The following is a 17,930-nucleotide window of genomic DNA, read 5'->3' on the forward strand; positions in this document are numbered from 1 at the left end:
GAATAATACTGTGATACACTGAGAAGATCAGGACTGTTTGCTTGATTGATGCGGAGAAGTGGCAGGTCAAGAGCAGAAGCAAGCTAGAAATAAAGTTAACATCTTTAACTTCACAGGGCTGTTTTTCTAATAGGAATTCCATGCTAGAACTCTCTTACTCAGGCTCTTAACCTACAACTCAAACCACTATATTCTTCCTGAAGAGCAGTGTTACAACACAAGGTTTGCCAACAGATAAAAAAGAAATTGTTAGAAGTCAAAAAACTCAAGAGTTTATAATGTCACAACCCCCTTGTTAATTTTTTTTAAAAATCCTACTAGTATTGTGAAATATTTTCCTTGTTGTAATTTTACAAGCCCCTCCATGAGATCCATAATCTTTGTAACTCCTTCAGCCTCCACAGATACACACACAAAGGATCCCATCTATGCACCAATGTACTGTACAAATAACTAATGAGCAGAGGCTGGATGATGAGACTTGCCAAACAGCAGCAATAAGCCTGGGTTGCATAACAAACATGCAGAACTTGGTTTATTTTCTTTAATGGAGTTAATTTAATACAGTGTAAAAAATCCAGATGCAGAAAATTTTGGTTAAAGGGAGTTTTGACTCTTTGGAGACTTTGCAGCCTCAAGGTTTATTCTAGCAAATGCTCTGGTTGACCTGCAGCATTCAAGGCCATTCACTGTTGTCCATACTTACCTTTAGAAATGTGGCTCTGAGTTTGGTTACCATAGATGGACTGACTCTTATGCTTTCCTGCATAATGGATGTAAAGCTGGGATAAGAAGCAAACAAAACAAATCCACTTATTCCTCTGAAATTCTTATTTTCAACTCTTAAATCATATGTTACTAACACCAGTGTAATCTAGAAATGGCACAGGAGATCATTAAAGAACTTCACTAAAGGACAATTTTGGTCTGAAGAGGTATGGGCTAGAAAAAATGGGTAGGTTGGCAAAATAAGTGGGCATCAGAAGAGTGCTAACGACCAAGGTAATGAAGCATTAGCCCAGCAAAAACACACCATGGAAAAAGGGTTCTCTAGCATTTGGTTTTCCTTGTTTGTTTTTCTGGTTGGAACAGGAACTCCAGCAATTTGGAGAACACTTAACTAGATTAAAGGCTAGCAAGAGAAGCTTAATAAAATAGTCATAGAAAGAATAGGATAGCCAGTAAGAAGCTACAGCATCACTTCACCTGCAGCTAACAACACACCAAGGATGGCTGTTGATACTTATTCAAGTCAATGAGAGTTAAATACACTCAGCAACTCATAGAACAAGGCTCCACGACTATTTTTAAATTTGAAAGTTTATAGTATTAGTAATATTTATGCATGTTATTAGTCATAAGTATCACAAATTATGCTTTACTTAGAAGAAAAAGCACCTGCTAAGATACCTGTCAATTAATTGCCAAGCATAAGAAAGATCACCAACTATCTGCATGGTGATCAAGACCTCTTCTTTAATGTTGATAGTTCGGATCATGTGATGGAGAAATTTGCGGGTGTCAGCCAGAAACTGGCAAACTTGCAGGTTAGATTCCAGCTGGTGAAACTCTTGGACCTGGATTTAAAAAACAAAGCCACCAACCCCATAAACAACACCTTTTTTTTTTTTTTTTTTCAATTTCATCTTTAACTACAGCAATAGAAATAGAATCAGTATACTAATGCATTCTTCAGGATGTTATTATAGTAAGACACAATAAATCCTGGCTTAGAGTGTGTTAAATAATAAATGTCCCAAAGTTACTCCAGGAGATGTACTGTGTAACAGCAGACTGAGCATTCTTTTATACCATGGAAGTAGAAGAAATGTACATATAACAAACATTTTTATTTTGCCTGTCCAATTACCCTCTCTAGCTTAAAATTTATTTATTTTCAGAATTTCTACTAAAATGAGCAATTTTTATTACTGATTTTTTTTTTTACAACCCTATTAATCGTCAGCTGCAAGTGGCATTATTTTTCATGGTATATCCCTTATTTTACAATCACAAGATCTCCAAGCAAGTCCTACTGATTGTACATACAAAACTGCAAGGATGGACAGAATTAAACAATGCTTAAAATGCAGATTTGTGTTGTACCTCAGAAGTCACAGCACATGCATCAAATGTTATTTTTCAAAAGGATAAGATAATTTATCTCAAAATATATTTGCCATACCTCTTCCAATGCCTGTATCAGCTGCACAGTTTTTCTGCCTGCTGCAGTGGAGTCATCGTAATTTAGAGACATTATCTGCTTGGAGATTTCTCTGAACCAAGCCTGAAGATTTTCTGTGTAAGAACAAGTAAAATTCAATCAAATCTTTCCAAAGAACTTGCTACTCAAAACAAGAAAATATTCAATGCTGTGCATGCAAGAGTAAGATGAAGGTTTTTAAAATCTCCTGTATTTCCAGTTGTTCAACATGTAGACTTGTAAAGGTGTAAATAGAATCCTGGAATAACAGAATGGTTTGGGTTGGAAGGGACCTTAAAGGTCACCTAGATCTACTCCCCCTGCATGGGCAGGGACACCTCTCACTAGACGAGGTTGCTCAAAGCCCAATCCAACCTGGCCTTGAATGCTTCCAAGGAAGGGGCATCCACAACATTCCTAGGCAACCTGTGCCAGGGTCTGACCACCCTCATGGGAAAGAATTTCTTCCTAATATCAAATCTAGATCTACCCTCTTTCAGCTTGAAACAATTAGCCCTTGTCCTATCACTTATGTGCCCTTGTAAAAAGTCCCTCTCTCACTTTCCCACAGACCCAGGAAGTTTCCTGTATGCTCAGGTAAGTTTTCCACAAAACATTCAAAAAACCAAATACCAATACAAGTGTATTATGAAGTCTATATGAAGATGACAAAGCTCACTAAATAACCAATTTGTGTTTTATTAATGGGTTTACAATGTTAATTGCTTTGGTGTTGCAATTTCTTTCTTTCGATACGAGTCTGCTGACATCAAAAAGATAAAGGGAAATATTTCAGTAAAGTAATTCTGCATTTAAATGGAAGCAAGTAAGAAAATTGCCTGTATTGTAAGTTCTGTTGTTTTGGACTGATCGCAAATGCTGCCCTTACACTGACACTTTATGCAGTGTTGCTGATCAAAGAGAGTGATTTACAATTCCTTTTCTTACACTGGTTCAAGAAAAAAAGATGCTTCAAAAAACGGAGCAAGAAAGCAGGAAAGAAATATAGATTCAACACTTCTAAATCCTAGAAGAACTAGGGGAACCAGTATGATACCACTTGGTACAGAACAGAAGTAAAAGAAGGTTTGAAAAATGCTTATTTAATAATGCGTTTAATTTTTTATACGCATTTAATAAATGCTTATTTAATGGCATGATCTTTGTGCTCCTTTGTACATAAAACACAGCAACTGTACTCCATTATTCATGGCAAAGTGAAGTGGCATTTCATAGTCTTACCTGGCATATCTAAACTAAAATGACAAAAGTATTTTTCAAAATAAAGCCATCTAAATATACAAACATGGCTTACCTATGGAATATTAGCAGAAAACCCAAACAAGACAGTGCATAAGAAACCTCTGTGGCTGCTGATGGACATGTAAATGTTTCCTACTGTCAGTATTAGTCTTGTGTGTTTTCTTTTGCTACCAGCTTAGAAATAAAAAAAACTAAATTACTTTTCACCCCAGTTTAGTTTTTAATAATTACCATTTTTCTCCACTCTAGTAAGAGGTTTAACGCCAGAGAAGACGTCAGCAAGCTCAGTCATCCTTTCAGATCCCTCTTTTTTATAGTTCTCCCATTTTGTTTGTTTTTCTGACAGCATCTGCTTGAACATCTATTGGAAAATGAAGCATTTGGTTTACAAAACTGGCAAGAAGCCATACTACAATAGATGAAATAAAATACTGCAAATAGACAGAACTGACTTACAGTGATTACTACAGACTTCATGATCTTGCCAGAATATTAAATACAAAATTAAAAACATTAAGAAATACAGCCAGTGTGATGGACATACAGCAATAGAATGTAAATTAATGTTAAAAACCATTAATGTTGATTTTTAGTCACTTATAAAAATATTCAGGCTTTTTTAGCTTAGATATCCTAGAAGACACTGGTCTAATGTTGACTTATAGTTTGCATAGTCATCTCAGCCTATGAAACCAAATTAAAAAATGCATGTATGTGAAGATAAGCAAAGTCTTATTATTCTGCCAGGATAGTACCAGAGCATTAACGTGGAATCTTTTAGAAATGGCAGAACTTCATGCATAGGTGTAACAGTTCTCTTAGCAGCTTATCTTCAACATACATAGGCTCTCATCTCTGCTTAAAAGAAAGCCTGAAAAAGAGAAGTATGGCAGGATAATACCCTAAGCAGCTTCCTCAACAGATTTTATTATGCCTGGTATTAGGATCTTCATGCAAAAATATGAGTAAACATTTTGGGTAAGTTGTTTCTTATTGAGAAAACTGCAAAAATCACTTCCAAGTAACAGCAGTTTGTAATTTTCTATAGAAAACTCAAAATTAACAAATTGAAATAATCATTCTTTATCTAAGTGGACTGTGCAGTAAATGTATTCAAGTAACTATTCAAGTCCTCAGATCTGTTTTGTCACTCAGGAGAAAACCCCGAAGAACAGAGCAGCACATTACCTCTTTCAAAATGAATTCAAATTGAGCTGTATCCAGAAGAAGCCGGAAAAGGATCCTGGGATTGTACCTTGAATCTGCGAGAATTTGATCCTTTATCTGGCGGAGACGTTTGTTATTTGGATCACAAGCTGAAAATGGAAACAACATCTCTCCACTGTTACAGAATTTGGCCAAGCTTTCCAGTCTTTACAGAGTTTTTTTTTACAGCTTGAAATCAAATAAAATTTACTCTGATATCCAAGTCCCCAGTTGTTCCCCATTAACATGGGTCTCACCACACTTGTACAACCCTTCCTTAGAACAGGAAATACTTCAGGTTTCTGTGGTGCTTCAGCCTTCTGAGAACTCTTCTGCAAACTAAGTGTGAATTTAGTACCCCTGGCTGAGAAACCCAGTGATCAACGTTTCTGAAACCATTACAGAAAATACCTGGAGGTGTAACAGAAGCACTCTGACATATCAGGAAGCCCCAAAGACAGGACAAGAATTCAACCAACTCCATGTTGAAATAGCTAAGTTTAGAGACTCAAACTCATGTCAGAGATACTGTTCAACACTTCCAGTTGAAAGTCAGTTCAACAGAATAAAATCCTTGGTGTTAAACTATTAATTACTAAGATCTTAGAGAAGTTGGCTACTGCTTTCCTTTTGGTGCTAAGAAAAGTCTCAGAATGATGCTTTAAGTGAAAAGGCAGAAAAATATAAAGTTCCCAAACTCTTCTGCATATTATTATTCAACAGGATCATTACTTCTTTTACTACTTTTTGTATCCATGTCTAGCTTGCAAGAATTAAGGAAATGCACATGTGCTGTTTCAGTCAGAGTCTTTAGGAGACAGCTGGCAAAAGAACAGCTCAACAATCTATTGAAAACAGTCCATGAAACTCTGCTGGCTTCAACAGCAGCACATACGGAGCTTCACTCAGGACGTAAAATGCAGCACCAGCACAGCAGGACTGACAGCTCTGTAATAAAAATCCAGAATGAAGCCTTACCTGTGTCTGCAGTGTGAAGCATCAGCCAGCGGATGGCGACATTGCAGTCTCGCAGGCAGTTCAGCAGCTTGGGGATGTTGTCCAGCACCAGCTCCTCCCTCAGACACCCCTCTTTGAGAAACTGGTGCACCTGAGTCTGCACTCGCTCACTGACTGCAGCGTATCTACTTGCCTTGGAACAGACAAAGCTTGTATCAACATCATCCTTGCACCAAATGGAACACATCATGTACAATGTGACTGTGGCTTCACAAGAACTTGAAGGGCACATAAAGAAAAAAAAAAGTCCTGCAAAACTTCACCATTAAGAGCAGACAAGATAACACACAGCAGCTGCATGTCAAAGGATGCAAGCTAAATTTTAAAGCAAAGAGCCTACATAGGAATCATCATGTTTCAAAAGCACAGACTTGTAAATGGCTTACATTTGCTTATGTGGTCTCTAGAAATCATTCCTAGAAAGTGATACTAATACTATATTGCCTAATGAGAAAAAACCCCAACAAAACATCTACTCCAGAATGGAAATACTTGTTATGAATTAGGTATCAGCTCTACTTCACAAATTTCTTCCCTAAAGACTAAGGGCAAATGCCTGCACATATGCCCTAAGTTTACTAGACAATATATAGCACTCTTCTCCTAATTAGGCACTTTCCTGAGCACTGTGGTCAGATTCTAAGGAGATATTTAGCTATCATTAATGCCGGAAAATGCCCAAATTACTATTGTGCTGCACACAAACAGATCATTATCACTCACTGCTTTTTATGTATGGAAAAAATTACTTCCCATAAAAAGAACTAACTGCATCAAATCATGCAACCTTGCAGTATCATTCTTTTAAGTCAAATGCTTTTCCCAGGCTACCATTTCATTAATCAACTAATTTGGGAGGCCCTGTTTAAAACAGGGAGTGCCACACTGTCAGCATAAATGTGTAACTTCTAAAACTGCTATATTTGAAAGACCAAGCAGTCAACTTAAGACATCCCAATACTGCACAACATGGAGACAAGTGCTACCACGTATTGAAAGGAGCCACAATCCTGAACCTTTTGACACTGTGAGAGGAATTGAAACAAGCAATGTTGTAAAGACAAGATTTTGAAACCCTGAAGTATTTTAAACACAAAATTATATACTCAAAGTTGTGTACTTGAATACAATACAAATAATTGTATTCAAGAGGAAACCACCCATATTATAGAACACTTGAAATGCCCACACAGCTTGAATCTTGCTAAAATTCTGGCTTATGTACCTGCTCTTTGATATTTGAAAGATCCAGCGTGTAGTTGAGGGCAGTTTTAGCAGCTTTGTAGGGTTCCCATGCTTCTGCTAGATTTACAGTGATCCCCATGTAAATACTAATAACCTAGAATTGAAAGCAGAAAAAGAGAATTTGCATTTTTATTAAGAAGACATATTTTTCTTTTGGCAATGAGCAGGAAGCATTATGTTGCGGATATGAAGAAAAGGTAACCAAACGTTTTTGGCTGCTGTACTCTTTACTCCAACACCTTTGGAAATCAAGGAGTAAGAAGACTTTGAAATTAAAGGCACACAATGAATTAGAGGCTTAGTTCTGAAAACAAGTTCACAGTTTCAGTCACTGTGAATGACCCTTGTCCTTTATTTTTTCCCTCCATGATGCTATGCAGGAGACTGACAAAAACAACTGGGGAAATTACTATGATAGAGGAAAAAAATAATCTAAATCAATCCTACTCTAAGGATGCCCAAAGGCCCAAACTGAAATGCAACACATCTTCTATGGTGAAAACAAATGGAAGAAAACTATTAAAGTGATTTTTAAGGAGCAGGGGGACTAATTTCAGAACCCTACCCAAGTCTGAGTGTGATTAAGAATAAACTATTGTGGCTGAATTGCAAGTTTTTCTAAGATACTAGATTAAAAAAATAATCTTTGGGTTATTGACAGATTAAGGCTATATGGAGATGTTGCATCATAAGCTTTGTCACACTATTGCTTCAACATTCCACCATCCAGGCATGGTCACATCTAGGGGGACACTGTCCCTAGAGCCTTTGAGCTCTTCTGGCAGTGTCAAAAGGAAACCAAGAAGGCAAATGGGTCTGGTGCAAGGAGGAGACCTCTCAGATTGCAGAAGTGAAGCTCATTACTCCCTGCAGCTGATAGTTCCTCAAAAAACTACACTTCAACTTCTAACAATGATTTTAAACCAGCCTAAGAGTCGAGTATTCTGAACATGCAGCTAACTCATCCATACCCGGTAACAAGATGGGTGTTGTCTTAAAATATGTTTGCAGTATGAAGTCAAGTCAATAAAAATGGTGGCATAAGCAAAAATTCACAATGTCAAGTTCTCCTTTCTAAAAGAAGCTTGCAGTTTTCAGAAACCGATGAGTTTCTGTAAGAGAGCTATTGCAGTTTCTTCCCTCCTTTATTCACTGTTTTGCTAACAGAAGAACGCAACTTGAAACTAACAGAGATACATGGCTTCTTTGTGAAGTCTGATTCCCACTGACCTAGGCTACCTGCAGACTCTACTGTTACATGCCAGCATATTTCAGTAGCATTTTTTGTAGACTAGGGTTTCAGGATGAAAATCCTAAATCTCAACACTGAGACACATAGTCATTCCATTTTGATCACTACAACTGAAAAGGCCTGTGGCATTGCAGAGAGCAACAGGTTTTGCTTCTAAGTTATTTGAACAATTGCATGGAATGAATCCTTAAATAAGATTTCCAATAACATCAGTATGGGGGCCAGTGTTGAAAACCAAGACTGCAATTCAGAGCAGCCCGTACAAGCTGGTGGAATTCACCAGCAGAAAACACAAGACATTTAATAATAATAAATACAAAGTCCTTCAGCTGGGACAAAAACAAACACGTGCAAAAGCATAATCCGGCAACTGAAAGCCTAACAGTTCTGCAGAACAGGACCCAAGTGCCCTGGTGGACAAACGGAAGGTGAATCAGACATACAGCCTAACGACAACAAAGACTAAACTTACACTAGGCTAGGCAGCCACATTGCAGTCAACAGACTTGGGGAAGTGGTAAGAGTAATACATTCAGATTTGGGCTCCTCGGTGTGTGAAAGACCTGGACAAACTGGAATGAATCAGACTGAAGGCCACTAAAACACTCAGGGGAGCCACTATGTAAGTAGAGGCTACAGGAGCTGGGTTTGCCTCAGCTGGAGGAAAGAAGACTACAGGATCTGACCACAGGCTTCCACTATCTACAGGAAAGTTCTGAGTAAGATGGAGCCAGACTTAGCTCAGAAGCATGCAGGGAAAAGAAAAGAGGTGAGAGCCACAAGCTACAAATGATAATGTTTAAGAACAGCCACAGGAGCCTGCAGGCTGTAGATGTTAATTTTAGATATTTTCAAAACAACTTTGAAGACAGCCCTGTCTAGCAGACTAGAAGACTCCTGTATTACCTTCTGGCCTACATTTTTTTCTATGACTCACTTTACCACGATGGTGTCAGAGTGGTTGATTTAAGCATTTCAAGACAATAACGATAGTTTGAAAAGAGAGCTTTCCACATTATTCCAGAAGGTTGGAATTGTATTAATTCTGAACAAAGTAAAATTTCCCTAGAGAAGAATCTACTCTGGTTTCAGGACATTATTATTTTCTAAAATGCATACTGTAAAAAGGTAAATTGTTCATATAACATTAAATCCAGGAAACAGTTTTAAAACAGAATTATTTTTTTACCCAATTATCTGGAAAGTATTTGTCCACGATCTCCCTCATTTTGGCTTGTTGAGTGTGAAGAATAGAAGGTTCAAAATACAGGATCACATAGAGCATGGCAGCCTGAGTAGCTAGGGCAGTGCTGCGGTGTTCTGGTAACGGATATGCAGAAACCTAGGAAAAGGGAATAGAGCACAACAGAACAGAATATAGTGCAACATAAACCACTTGCAAACATTATGGGGCATTTTAAAGAGCACAGTAAACAGAATCTAGAAGGCAAGGAGGATATATGGATGTGCTGGACATGCTTACAAACACAGCATGTTTGCCAGATACATTTTACAGAATATAAAAGGTGACTGTGTAGATGCTTCTAACTTTAACAGGATATAGTAACATATTACTATGCTGTCAATAAGTCAAAAGAGGGAAGAACCAAAGAGCTCAAGATGAAAGAGCTCAAGTTGAAAGGAGCAGAGTTAGAAATCAGTATTTCATAACTGGGTATGTTTAGTTCACCTCAGATATTTGACTGAAGCAACAGGCAATTAGGATGCAGATAATTTAATTATTCACCAATTCCATGTACCAGAAAGATCAAAAAGATTCAAATTAACAACCGACTTTTCATTTAAAAAAATAGGATAATATATTAAGAGACATCCATGCTAACAAAAACAGTTGGCATTAAAATAATATTCAACAAGAAATAATTATTTGTCATTAGGAAAATAATTATCTGCTTTTATTTACTAACATTTTCTTTAGTTTTGCTTGATTATTTTATTAGGTTGTTAAAACTAAAAAAAAATAAATACATCAAGAGGCTTCTCCCCACTGCCATCAAGAATACAGTGCAAGTATCAAAGCAGTTAACGCCTCAGACATAACACAAGTTAGTAAACCAGGCTGTATTCAGTCTGAGTTCAGCTGACCCTACTTTTTGTACTACACTTGGAAGAAGTCCTTAGGTTATAACCACACTTTGTAAGGAAACAGTGTTTTTCATTATCTACTGTAAGCACTGTGAAATCAAAATCACTAATTGTAACATTATTTTAATGCAATGGCAATAAACCAACAGTTACATAAAAAAGGAGGAAAAGTAATTGTGCTACAAAATATCAACTGATTTAAGTAAGATTTCTGGGTTAAATATTTTGCCAGAGCACAGTCTCAGAAACACTTCAGTTTCCTAGCAGAGACATACATTATGTCACAAAATGGGCTCTCTTCACAACTTGCCAAGTTATATTTTTTTGTTTCTAGAACTCTGAACATATTAAAAAATTCTTGCCTGAAAAGGCATTTTTCCCCTCTGAAGTTTAATATGTCTGTCCATAATATTAAAGTGTTGCTGATAAGGCCCCTACTTTTAAATTGCTGCTCCTGCCTAAAGACTTAAGCCTTAGTGTATTTCTTACAATCATTCATTCATCTTGAAATGCTGGTTTTCTGGCATCTATAACCCACTTCAGTTTTCCAGGATTCACTAAAAGTGAACCAGTACTTAAAAACTAAGATTGCTTGTCCATGCTAAAGACTGAAACCTTCACAAAAGCAAATGCTTGTTGAAGATCTCTCAAAGGAGTCATATTACAAGAGACTGTAAATCTAGTAGCCATACTTTTATTAATACAACTGTCAGTTAAGAACTGTAATATGCCTCTTCCTTTTTAAAAACACTGTCTTTTAAGGGATGATTAATCTTTCTGCAGTAACTAAATAATGGGAATCTCTGAAGGAACCAGTTATTAAGAGCAGCCAATCATTTATGATTTAAAGACATTAAATAAAGTATTTCTTTTTCTTGTGAGAGGGGCTAAGCCCTGGAGCAGGAGCAGTTTGCCCAGCCAGGCTTTGCAGTCTGCACCTCTGGAGAGGCTCAAAATCCAACTGGATGCAGTCCTGGGCAATCCACTCTAGCTGATCCTGCTTGGGCCAGGGGGTTAGACTGAGTAACCTCAAGAGGTCCCTTCCAACCTCCATTATTCATGATTTATTTTTTTTTCCGGGTAGAGTAACTAACCTGAGAAACCATTTTATAGTCGATTTTAGATCCCCCTTTTCTCTCACAGTAACTTACCTGGTTATAAATGTCATCGGACCGCAAGCGGCCAATAACCATGCTAATGAAGGTGTCACTGATGGGCACCCTGCTGAAGTAGCTCTCAGGGTAGTTGGGAGGTCGTTTAGCTCCAGGCTGGCTCGAGTATCCAGTGCTTCGAAGCAGTTTACAGACATCATCTAAATTGGAATCAGCAGAGGATCGGGCTGCACTGTTTTACAAAGGCAAGGAAAAATTGAGCTGTAGGATGTAACCATTTCCTCTTCTCCCTCTCCTTGTAAACATGCCTTCTCTCCAAGAAAATTAACTGATACTAACTAGCTTTTTCGTTGTTTACTCCATGAGTATCATCTTCACTGTATTATAGAAGGATAAATGCCCATACTGGAATCACAGATAAGCACATGAAGCATGAACAGAAAAACAAACTTTATTCAGGAACAGAAACAAGCAGCTTTACATTCAGAGGATTTTTGTTCTGCTTTTTATTTTGGGTTTTTTTTCCTCCTCACTTCTATATTCCAGAGTTAAGGAATCCTCTCTCATTACATACTGAGAGGCATACACATTGTCTAAGAAGCATAGGAACAGGATACCCCATTCTTTATGCACACAAAAGGATTTGCCCTGATACCTTTCAAGGCCCTAAATGTCACAATGATGCCCTCAACCTATCCTGGAAACTCATTCCTGATTTGACTAATCAAGCACTGTAACTATAAGAAGTTTGACTTTCAACATGTTTGACATCCGTATATTCAGGACTCTTAACCAAGATTTGCTCACACATTTGGAAATCTGTGATACTTTCACTGCTGACACTTGCAGCTTTAAAGCTTCAGCTGAAAGTTTCTTTGACAGTGGACTTCAAATTTCTGTTGTGACAGCACGAAAAATCTGTTTTTCCAGTTTTGCAGCTAGACCTGCAAACACAGCTGAGCAAGGAGTTCTATTGATACTCAAGAGAGCTCTGCTGAATTATCAATGTATCTGTATATACTCAGTCAACCAAAAAGGTCCCTATATTTCCATTTATCTCAATTCAACACATTTCCATCCTTTCAGCCTTGAGTGCCTCTGTATATCAACATACATTACCTGTATCTGTAGTAGGAAACTAACATTCTCTCTCTGACTTCTCCTTCAATTTTCTGGTCAATGACCAGTAGCATGACTCCATATAAATAGAGTGCTTCACACTGTTTGGAAAAAGAATGAATGAATGAATGAATGAATGAATGAATGAATGACGGAAAAAAACATCAACACAATTTTGTAAACACATATAAGACAAATGTATTGGCAAACTGACCCAATCTCAACTACCTAGTCAATACAATACGAAAAACAGGAGGCTGTAGCATTTGGACTTTTTGGACAGGGTGATTGTCCCCCTGTACTCAGCACTGGTGAGGCCACACCTGAAGTATTTACACACACAACACATCCATGAGGAGATACTAGCTTAAAAGTTAAATCATGAAAGCACTCAAGTCATATAAACAGGTGTGCCACCCTTGTTACCAAATGCAGCCTTTCAGCTTTTGATTTGCTTTCAGATTGGCTTGGTTCATACTCACCTGGTTTAGAGCATGAACAAAGCAAAAGCAAATTCCTTTGCACGAATCCACAGAGACGTGACCTTAAGCATTCTCAGCTGACTTTTGGAAAGAAGGATTAGATTGGCTTATAAAAGCTGTTGCACTCATTTTAGAAAACAATTGCTACATGTCGAACAGTAATAAATCGTGAAAATTGGTAACAACATTCACAGATAAATATTTTGTAAACTTTATTTAAGGTACTTATGTGAATCTGTCACACAAAAAATAATGCCAGCAGTCTCTCACATGCTGAAAGTTCTGCTTGTGAGGATCCTGATTCCTGTGTTTAGAGCTGCAACTTTTGGTAGCTCAACTTGTAATTTCCCATATAAACCAAAACCAGTTTTTGCATAGATACAAAAAACCTTAATATTACCTGTGAAACAAGGGGGGGAAAAAAGGTTGATAGAAATATTTTGTTCTAACAAAAACAGAAGAATTTAAGTTTCCAGTGCTGAAGGTAATTAATCCATTGTTGTTTTTACTTTAAAAGTTTTATTGAAACTCAGAATAAATTTTAAGTGAAACACTAAATGTTTCAATTTCTTTCCAGGTTTGTAGTTTTGATTTGGAGCTTTTTGTTGACTTTGCTTGTTTTTCCCTTATCAAATATAACATTTGGCCACTTTTAAGCTTCATAACTTGTAAATCTCTATTATTATATTCTCCTCAAACTAGTTTGGTAAGTTCTAAATACTATGGGTTCAAAATGTTTTGAGAAAGCTAGTACACCTGAAAGATACTGAGCATTTCAGGCACTTTTAGACTTACCATTTTCAAAGCAGCAACATTTAGTGCTAACCTGCCTATCACAGACTGTTACATTTTATCCGGGTAAATCCGGTTATCTACATAATCATTAGAAGAAATTATCTTTGCTTACTTTCTGGCTACCACTGATGCAATACAAATATTTTAAAATAGAATTCCAAAATAAAAAAAAAAATTAAAAAAAAATAAAAAAAAAAAAAAAAAATCACAGAAAGAGTGGTCAGACACTGGAACAGGCTGCCCAGGGAGGTGGTTGAGTCACCATCCCTGAATGTGTTTAAGGGTTGTTTGGATGTGGTGTCGGTGGATCTGGTTTAGGGGAGAACTTTGTAGAGTAGGGACGATGGTTGGACTTGGTGATCCCAAGGGTCTTTTCCAACCTGAATAGTTCTATGATTCTGTGATTCTATGATTCCTGAAAATAAGTCACAGCATTTCCATGAATTTGGTAAACATAAATCTTTGTCTAGTTTGGCACTGAACTAGTTGGTTCATTTTCTACTATAGCAAAACTGTTCAATACTTACTAGAAGCTGTTTTCCATCTTCATTAAGGAGGACTGTTTCTAATGTTTGCTGAATGTAAATTCCTTCATTGAGGTCATCTAAGTATCTAGGGATCAGAACAAGTAGTTGTCATTGACTATTTTGCTTTCAAATCATAGGTCATTAGAACTTAATTGGCCAACTTTCTCTGCAAGTCACATCAAAGTCATTTCTCCAGTACAAGCGGAACGGTGCTTGTAAGATAAAGAAGAGATGCTTTACTATAAAATGAGAAAATCTACGTGTATTTAAGATACCATACCTGTTTAAATCTACAATGTATTTATGTACACTCTGAAAAGCTAGATAAAATCTTGTCAAAATTTCAATGTTGTTTTCACGAAATTCTTCATCTAAATCCAGTAATTCAGGTTTGGCTTCCAGTTTGCCTTCACATGTCTCAGGCCCCTGAGATAAGAAAATAGTCTTTAGAGACAATATTTGACTTCCACTTCTTTTTAACTTCTCTTCAGGAGAAACCAGAACACATACAACCACCACTGTGTGCACAACACCAGAATTAATATTTCTTATTAGAACAAGGACCTGTAGTTTTCCAGGCTACTTCATGATTCAACACTGATTCCTTAAGGATGAGTTTTACACTTTGTTACAATCTGCAATTATTTTAAATATGATTTCTCCTATGTAACCAATAGAAGAGAATAGTTAAAACTTTGGGTGAAGCCCCAGTACATCTGAGGCCACTGTTTGCTTTTTGTAGTGCTATTTCCCTAGAGGATTTTTCTCCCTTACACATTTGATCTGATGAATCTCTCAGCTAGAAATCATCATATCGAGGCATCAAAAAGCTTATTGTATTTTTAAACTGCTTAAAAATATTAGGCCTGTTTTTTTAAAAGAATCTAGATCTAGCTCAGCACTAGGCCCCAAATGAATGAAGAAACTGTGTCATTAACAACTGTGGGGGAAAAAGGTTGGGATGAAGAACCTGACTTCCTTAAAGTAATAGTACAAACTTTTTAAATCATATACCACTGTCAGCATCTCCCATAACCACCATCTGGTGTTAACTGCTAAACTGTTCACATTTAATTGGAGAGGTTACTAACATTTAGTTGAAAATACTGCTAACATCACTCCAGAGACCACTAGCAACGGTGTGAGATCATGGTTAAAAAGGATTTAGTCAACATGAAGTCCATAAAAATAGCTTAAAATAGACTTAAAATACAATTTTAATCTTAATATTCAGTGACAACTTTTTTTTGTGGTTTTAAGATTTCCTTCTGCTTCCCTTTTTGTGCAGAACATCTATATATAGGCTATAAGCCAGCCCCAAGCTGCCCATGAAGTTCAAATGCTCAACATTAACAGCCTGAATTTTCAAAATCTTAAATCTCTTCTCATTAGGTAATTCTAAGAGTCACAAATATAGGAATGGCACATGTGAAAATATCTATATGTACTAATCTCTGCTTTGTATGAATGTCTTTATGGATTTTGGGGAGATCACTCTGAAAAGCAGCAGTACTCCTGTGCTTCCTTAGCATTCAAAAATCTTAACATTTCAAGGATATTTGCATTTCTCAGCAATCATGCCCTTCTACTTTGAAACTTTTAAGTAATTTGTGTAAAAAAAGACTTATAACAAGCACTGAGATCTACAGGTATCTGTGAAATCCTTTGTGCTCAAGGTTTTCAGTGTCCAAGGCTCTAGTATCGTACAATCCAGACAGTCAGATTAGATATTCTGTGTAGTTTGTTCTTAATCATGCTGGAGAATGACAGAGGTTCTACAAATAGCTTAATTTTGTAAGGGAAAGAAGGGCTTTTCATGTACACTACTCTTTGATTTATCTGTTCACTCAGCACATGTGACAAGTCCAGTGAATGAACAATCACACTACTGTCAAACAGGGAAGCAGAAAACAGTTTTCATGGCTGCAAAGAATAAGCTACAGATAACCAAAGGCAGATGGGCATGCTGCCCATGGTACTGCTCCAAAGAAAAGCACAGGCTCAGAACCTGCTGGTGAATATATAATTTAATGTTCCTGCAGGAAAGAGCAGTAACAACAACCACTGCCACAACCTCAGAATCCAATACACAAATTTTATATAATCAGTATCCATCAAAGTTCACAGGCCAGATGGCTCATCAAACATTTTGAAAGGTGTAGCTAGGTCTGTTCTTGGCTGCACTTAAAACTGTCACCCCTTTTTTGCCCTGACAGTCTCACTGCAGATACTTGTTATAGTCTGCCAAAAAGTCTAAGCACAGAACCCTCCCTATACTGTTTCTGCTCACTGAAATGAGTAAGATGAAGCTGAGCGTGATCATAAGTATATAAAATACAATACAGCCCCAAAGCAGAATATTAGCATCCAAGCATATCCCAACTGCTATCTCAGCCTGGTGAATTTTTGGTAAAAACTAAGCAAGTGAGAAGTCACGACAGTAAATTCTGAAACAAACATAATAGTCAGAAATGGCTGTTTTATAACCTGAAGCAGCCTCATGCAGGACAGCAACACTTTAAGGAGAATTTTAACAATAAAAGGATTTACCTTAAAGTAACTGAAATCAAATATGATATCTCCATACTTCTGTTGATCAGCCTTGTCCTTTAGCCTGAAAACACCCGGAATAAACTCGGAGAGTCTGAGAAGTTCTGCAATGATGGCATTTCCACATGAGACAATCCGAAGAATCGCTTGGCCACAGAGATTGTTTTCAGCTAGAAAATCAACCATTGTGAAGCTGGAGATCACAGAGCAGCAGAAGTCCTGCAGTCTGATTCTGATCTTCGGTCTTTTAGGTTATATGAAGAAGAAAGTCTGATGAGAAAACTCGCTGTGCCATTAATCACCTGTAAAAAAAAACCAACCACACATGTTCAGTGCAGTTTGTATTCCTATTTTTGATACTTTCAATGGATTTGTAAGCATGCTCTCAAGTATTTTATCTAAAAGAAAACCTATCTGCAGCTTTGTAAAATGAGAAAAACACACCAAATTCAGCACACAACACTGTTTGACAGTCACGTGTGTGGTGAGGCAAGGAAAGCACGACCTTCTGCACCAGAAGAGCTGAAAAGAACTACTGAAGAAATGAAATGATCACTAACGCTGAAGCAACCAAGACCATGCAAAGGAGATGGCCAGAAGGAAAGCAAAACAATTAAACCACCTTACAAGATGTATTTATAACAGCCAATTGAAAACAAAACCAAACCAAAACAACAGCCAAAGGGACTGCAATATGCTTCAGCAACAAGGAAAAATTTTATAGCTAATCGAAATCTGCTCTGTTCCTTTTTTTACTGCTGAAGGGTTGGCTTCCTTGCTGCGGCTGCACTTCCTGGCCTGTTTCCTGCAAGGTACGGAGCACAGCCCTCCTCAAAACAAGCTCTTACGTTCCGAAACGCTCAGGGGAAGTTAGGAGCTGACTCCTGTCCAGCAATAACCTTCCAAAGCGCTGAGACAAACCGAAGATGACAGGGCCAGTTCTGCCCCAAAACGAGAACCAGGCCTTCCCGGGAGGGCTCTCTCCTCAGAGCGGGCCCCAGACCCCACAGCAGCCGCGCCGGGCTGGAAATCACCCCCCACGGCCCCTCCGCG

The 17,930-nt window shown here is 37.5% G+C and overlaps 1 protein-coding gene across 1 annotated transcript in view; it reads right to left on the reverse strand.

Annotated features, from left to right (window-relative positions):
* The window catches only part of KIAA0196 (KIAA0196 ortholog), a 28,082-nt gene extending 11,019 nt beyond the window's left edge, over positions 1 to 17,063 (reverse strand). Inside the window, exons 1-14 of the mRNA XM_009997602.1 lie at positions 16,878 to 17,063; positions 14,608 to 14,753; positions 14,328 to 14,412; positions 12,524 to 12,624; positions 11,444 to 11,636; positions 9,376 to 9,528; positions 6,915 to 7,028; positions 5,651 to 5,822; positions 4,655 to 4,782; positions 3,698 to 3,827; positions 2,186 to 2,298; positions 1,411 to 1,577; positions 707 to 782; positions 1 to 83 (exon numbers count right to left, since the gene is read on the reverse strand). The exon at positions 1 to 83 is cut by the window's left edge and continues 5 nt beyond it. Coding sequence (XP_009995904.1) covers positions 1 to 83; positions 707 to 782; positions 1,411 to 1,577; positions 2,186 to 2,298; positions 3,698 to 3,827; positions 4,655 to 4,782; positions 5,651 to 5,822; positions 6,915 to 7,028; positions 9,376 to 9,528; positions 11,444 to 11,636; positions 12,524 to 12,624; positions 14,328 to 14,412; positions 14,608 to 14,753; positions 16,878 to 17,063 — 1,847 coding nt within the window. The remainder of the gene's footprint in view (positions 84 to 706; positions 783 to 1,410; positions 1,578 to 2,185; positions 2,299 to 3,697; positions 3,828 to 4,654; positions 4,783 to 5,650; positions 5,823 to 6,914; positions 7,029 to 9,375; positions 9,529 to 11,443; positions 11,637 to 12,523; positions 12,625 to 14,327; positions 14,413 to 14,607; positions 14,754 to 16,877) is intronic.
* Positions 17,064 to 17,930: the final 867 nt, after the last annotated feature.

The sequence above is a fragment of the Chaetura pelagica genome, unplaced genomic scaffold, assembly GCF_000747805.2.
Source record: "Chaetura pelagica isolate M959 unplaced genomic scaffold, ChaPel_1.0 scaffold1, whole genome shotgun sequence".
Taxonomy (NCBI): Eukaryota; Metazoa; Chordata; class Aves; order Apodiformes; family Apodidae; genus Chaetura; species Chaetura pelagica.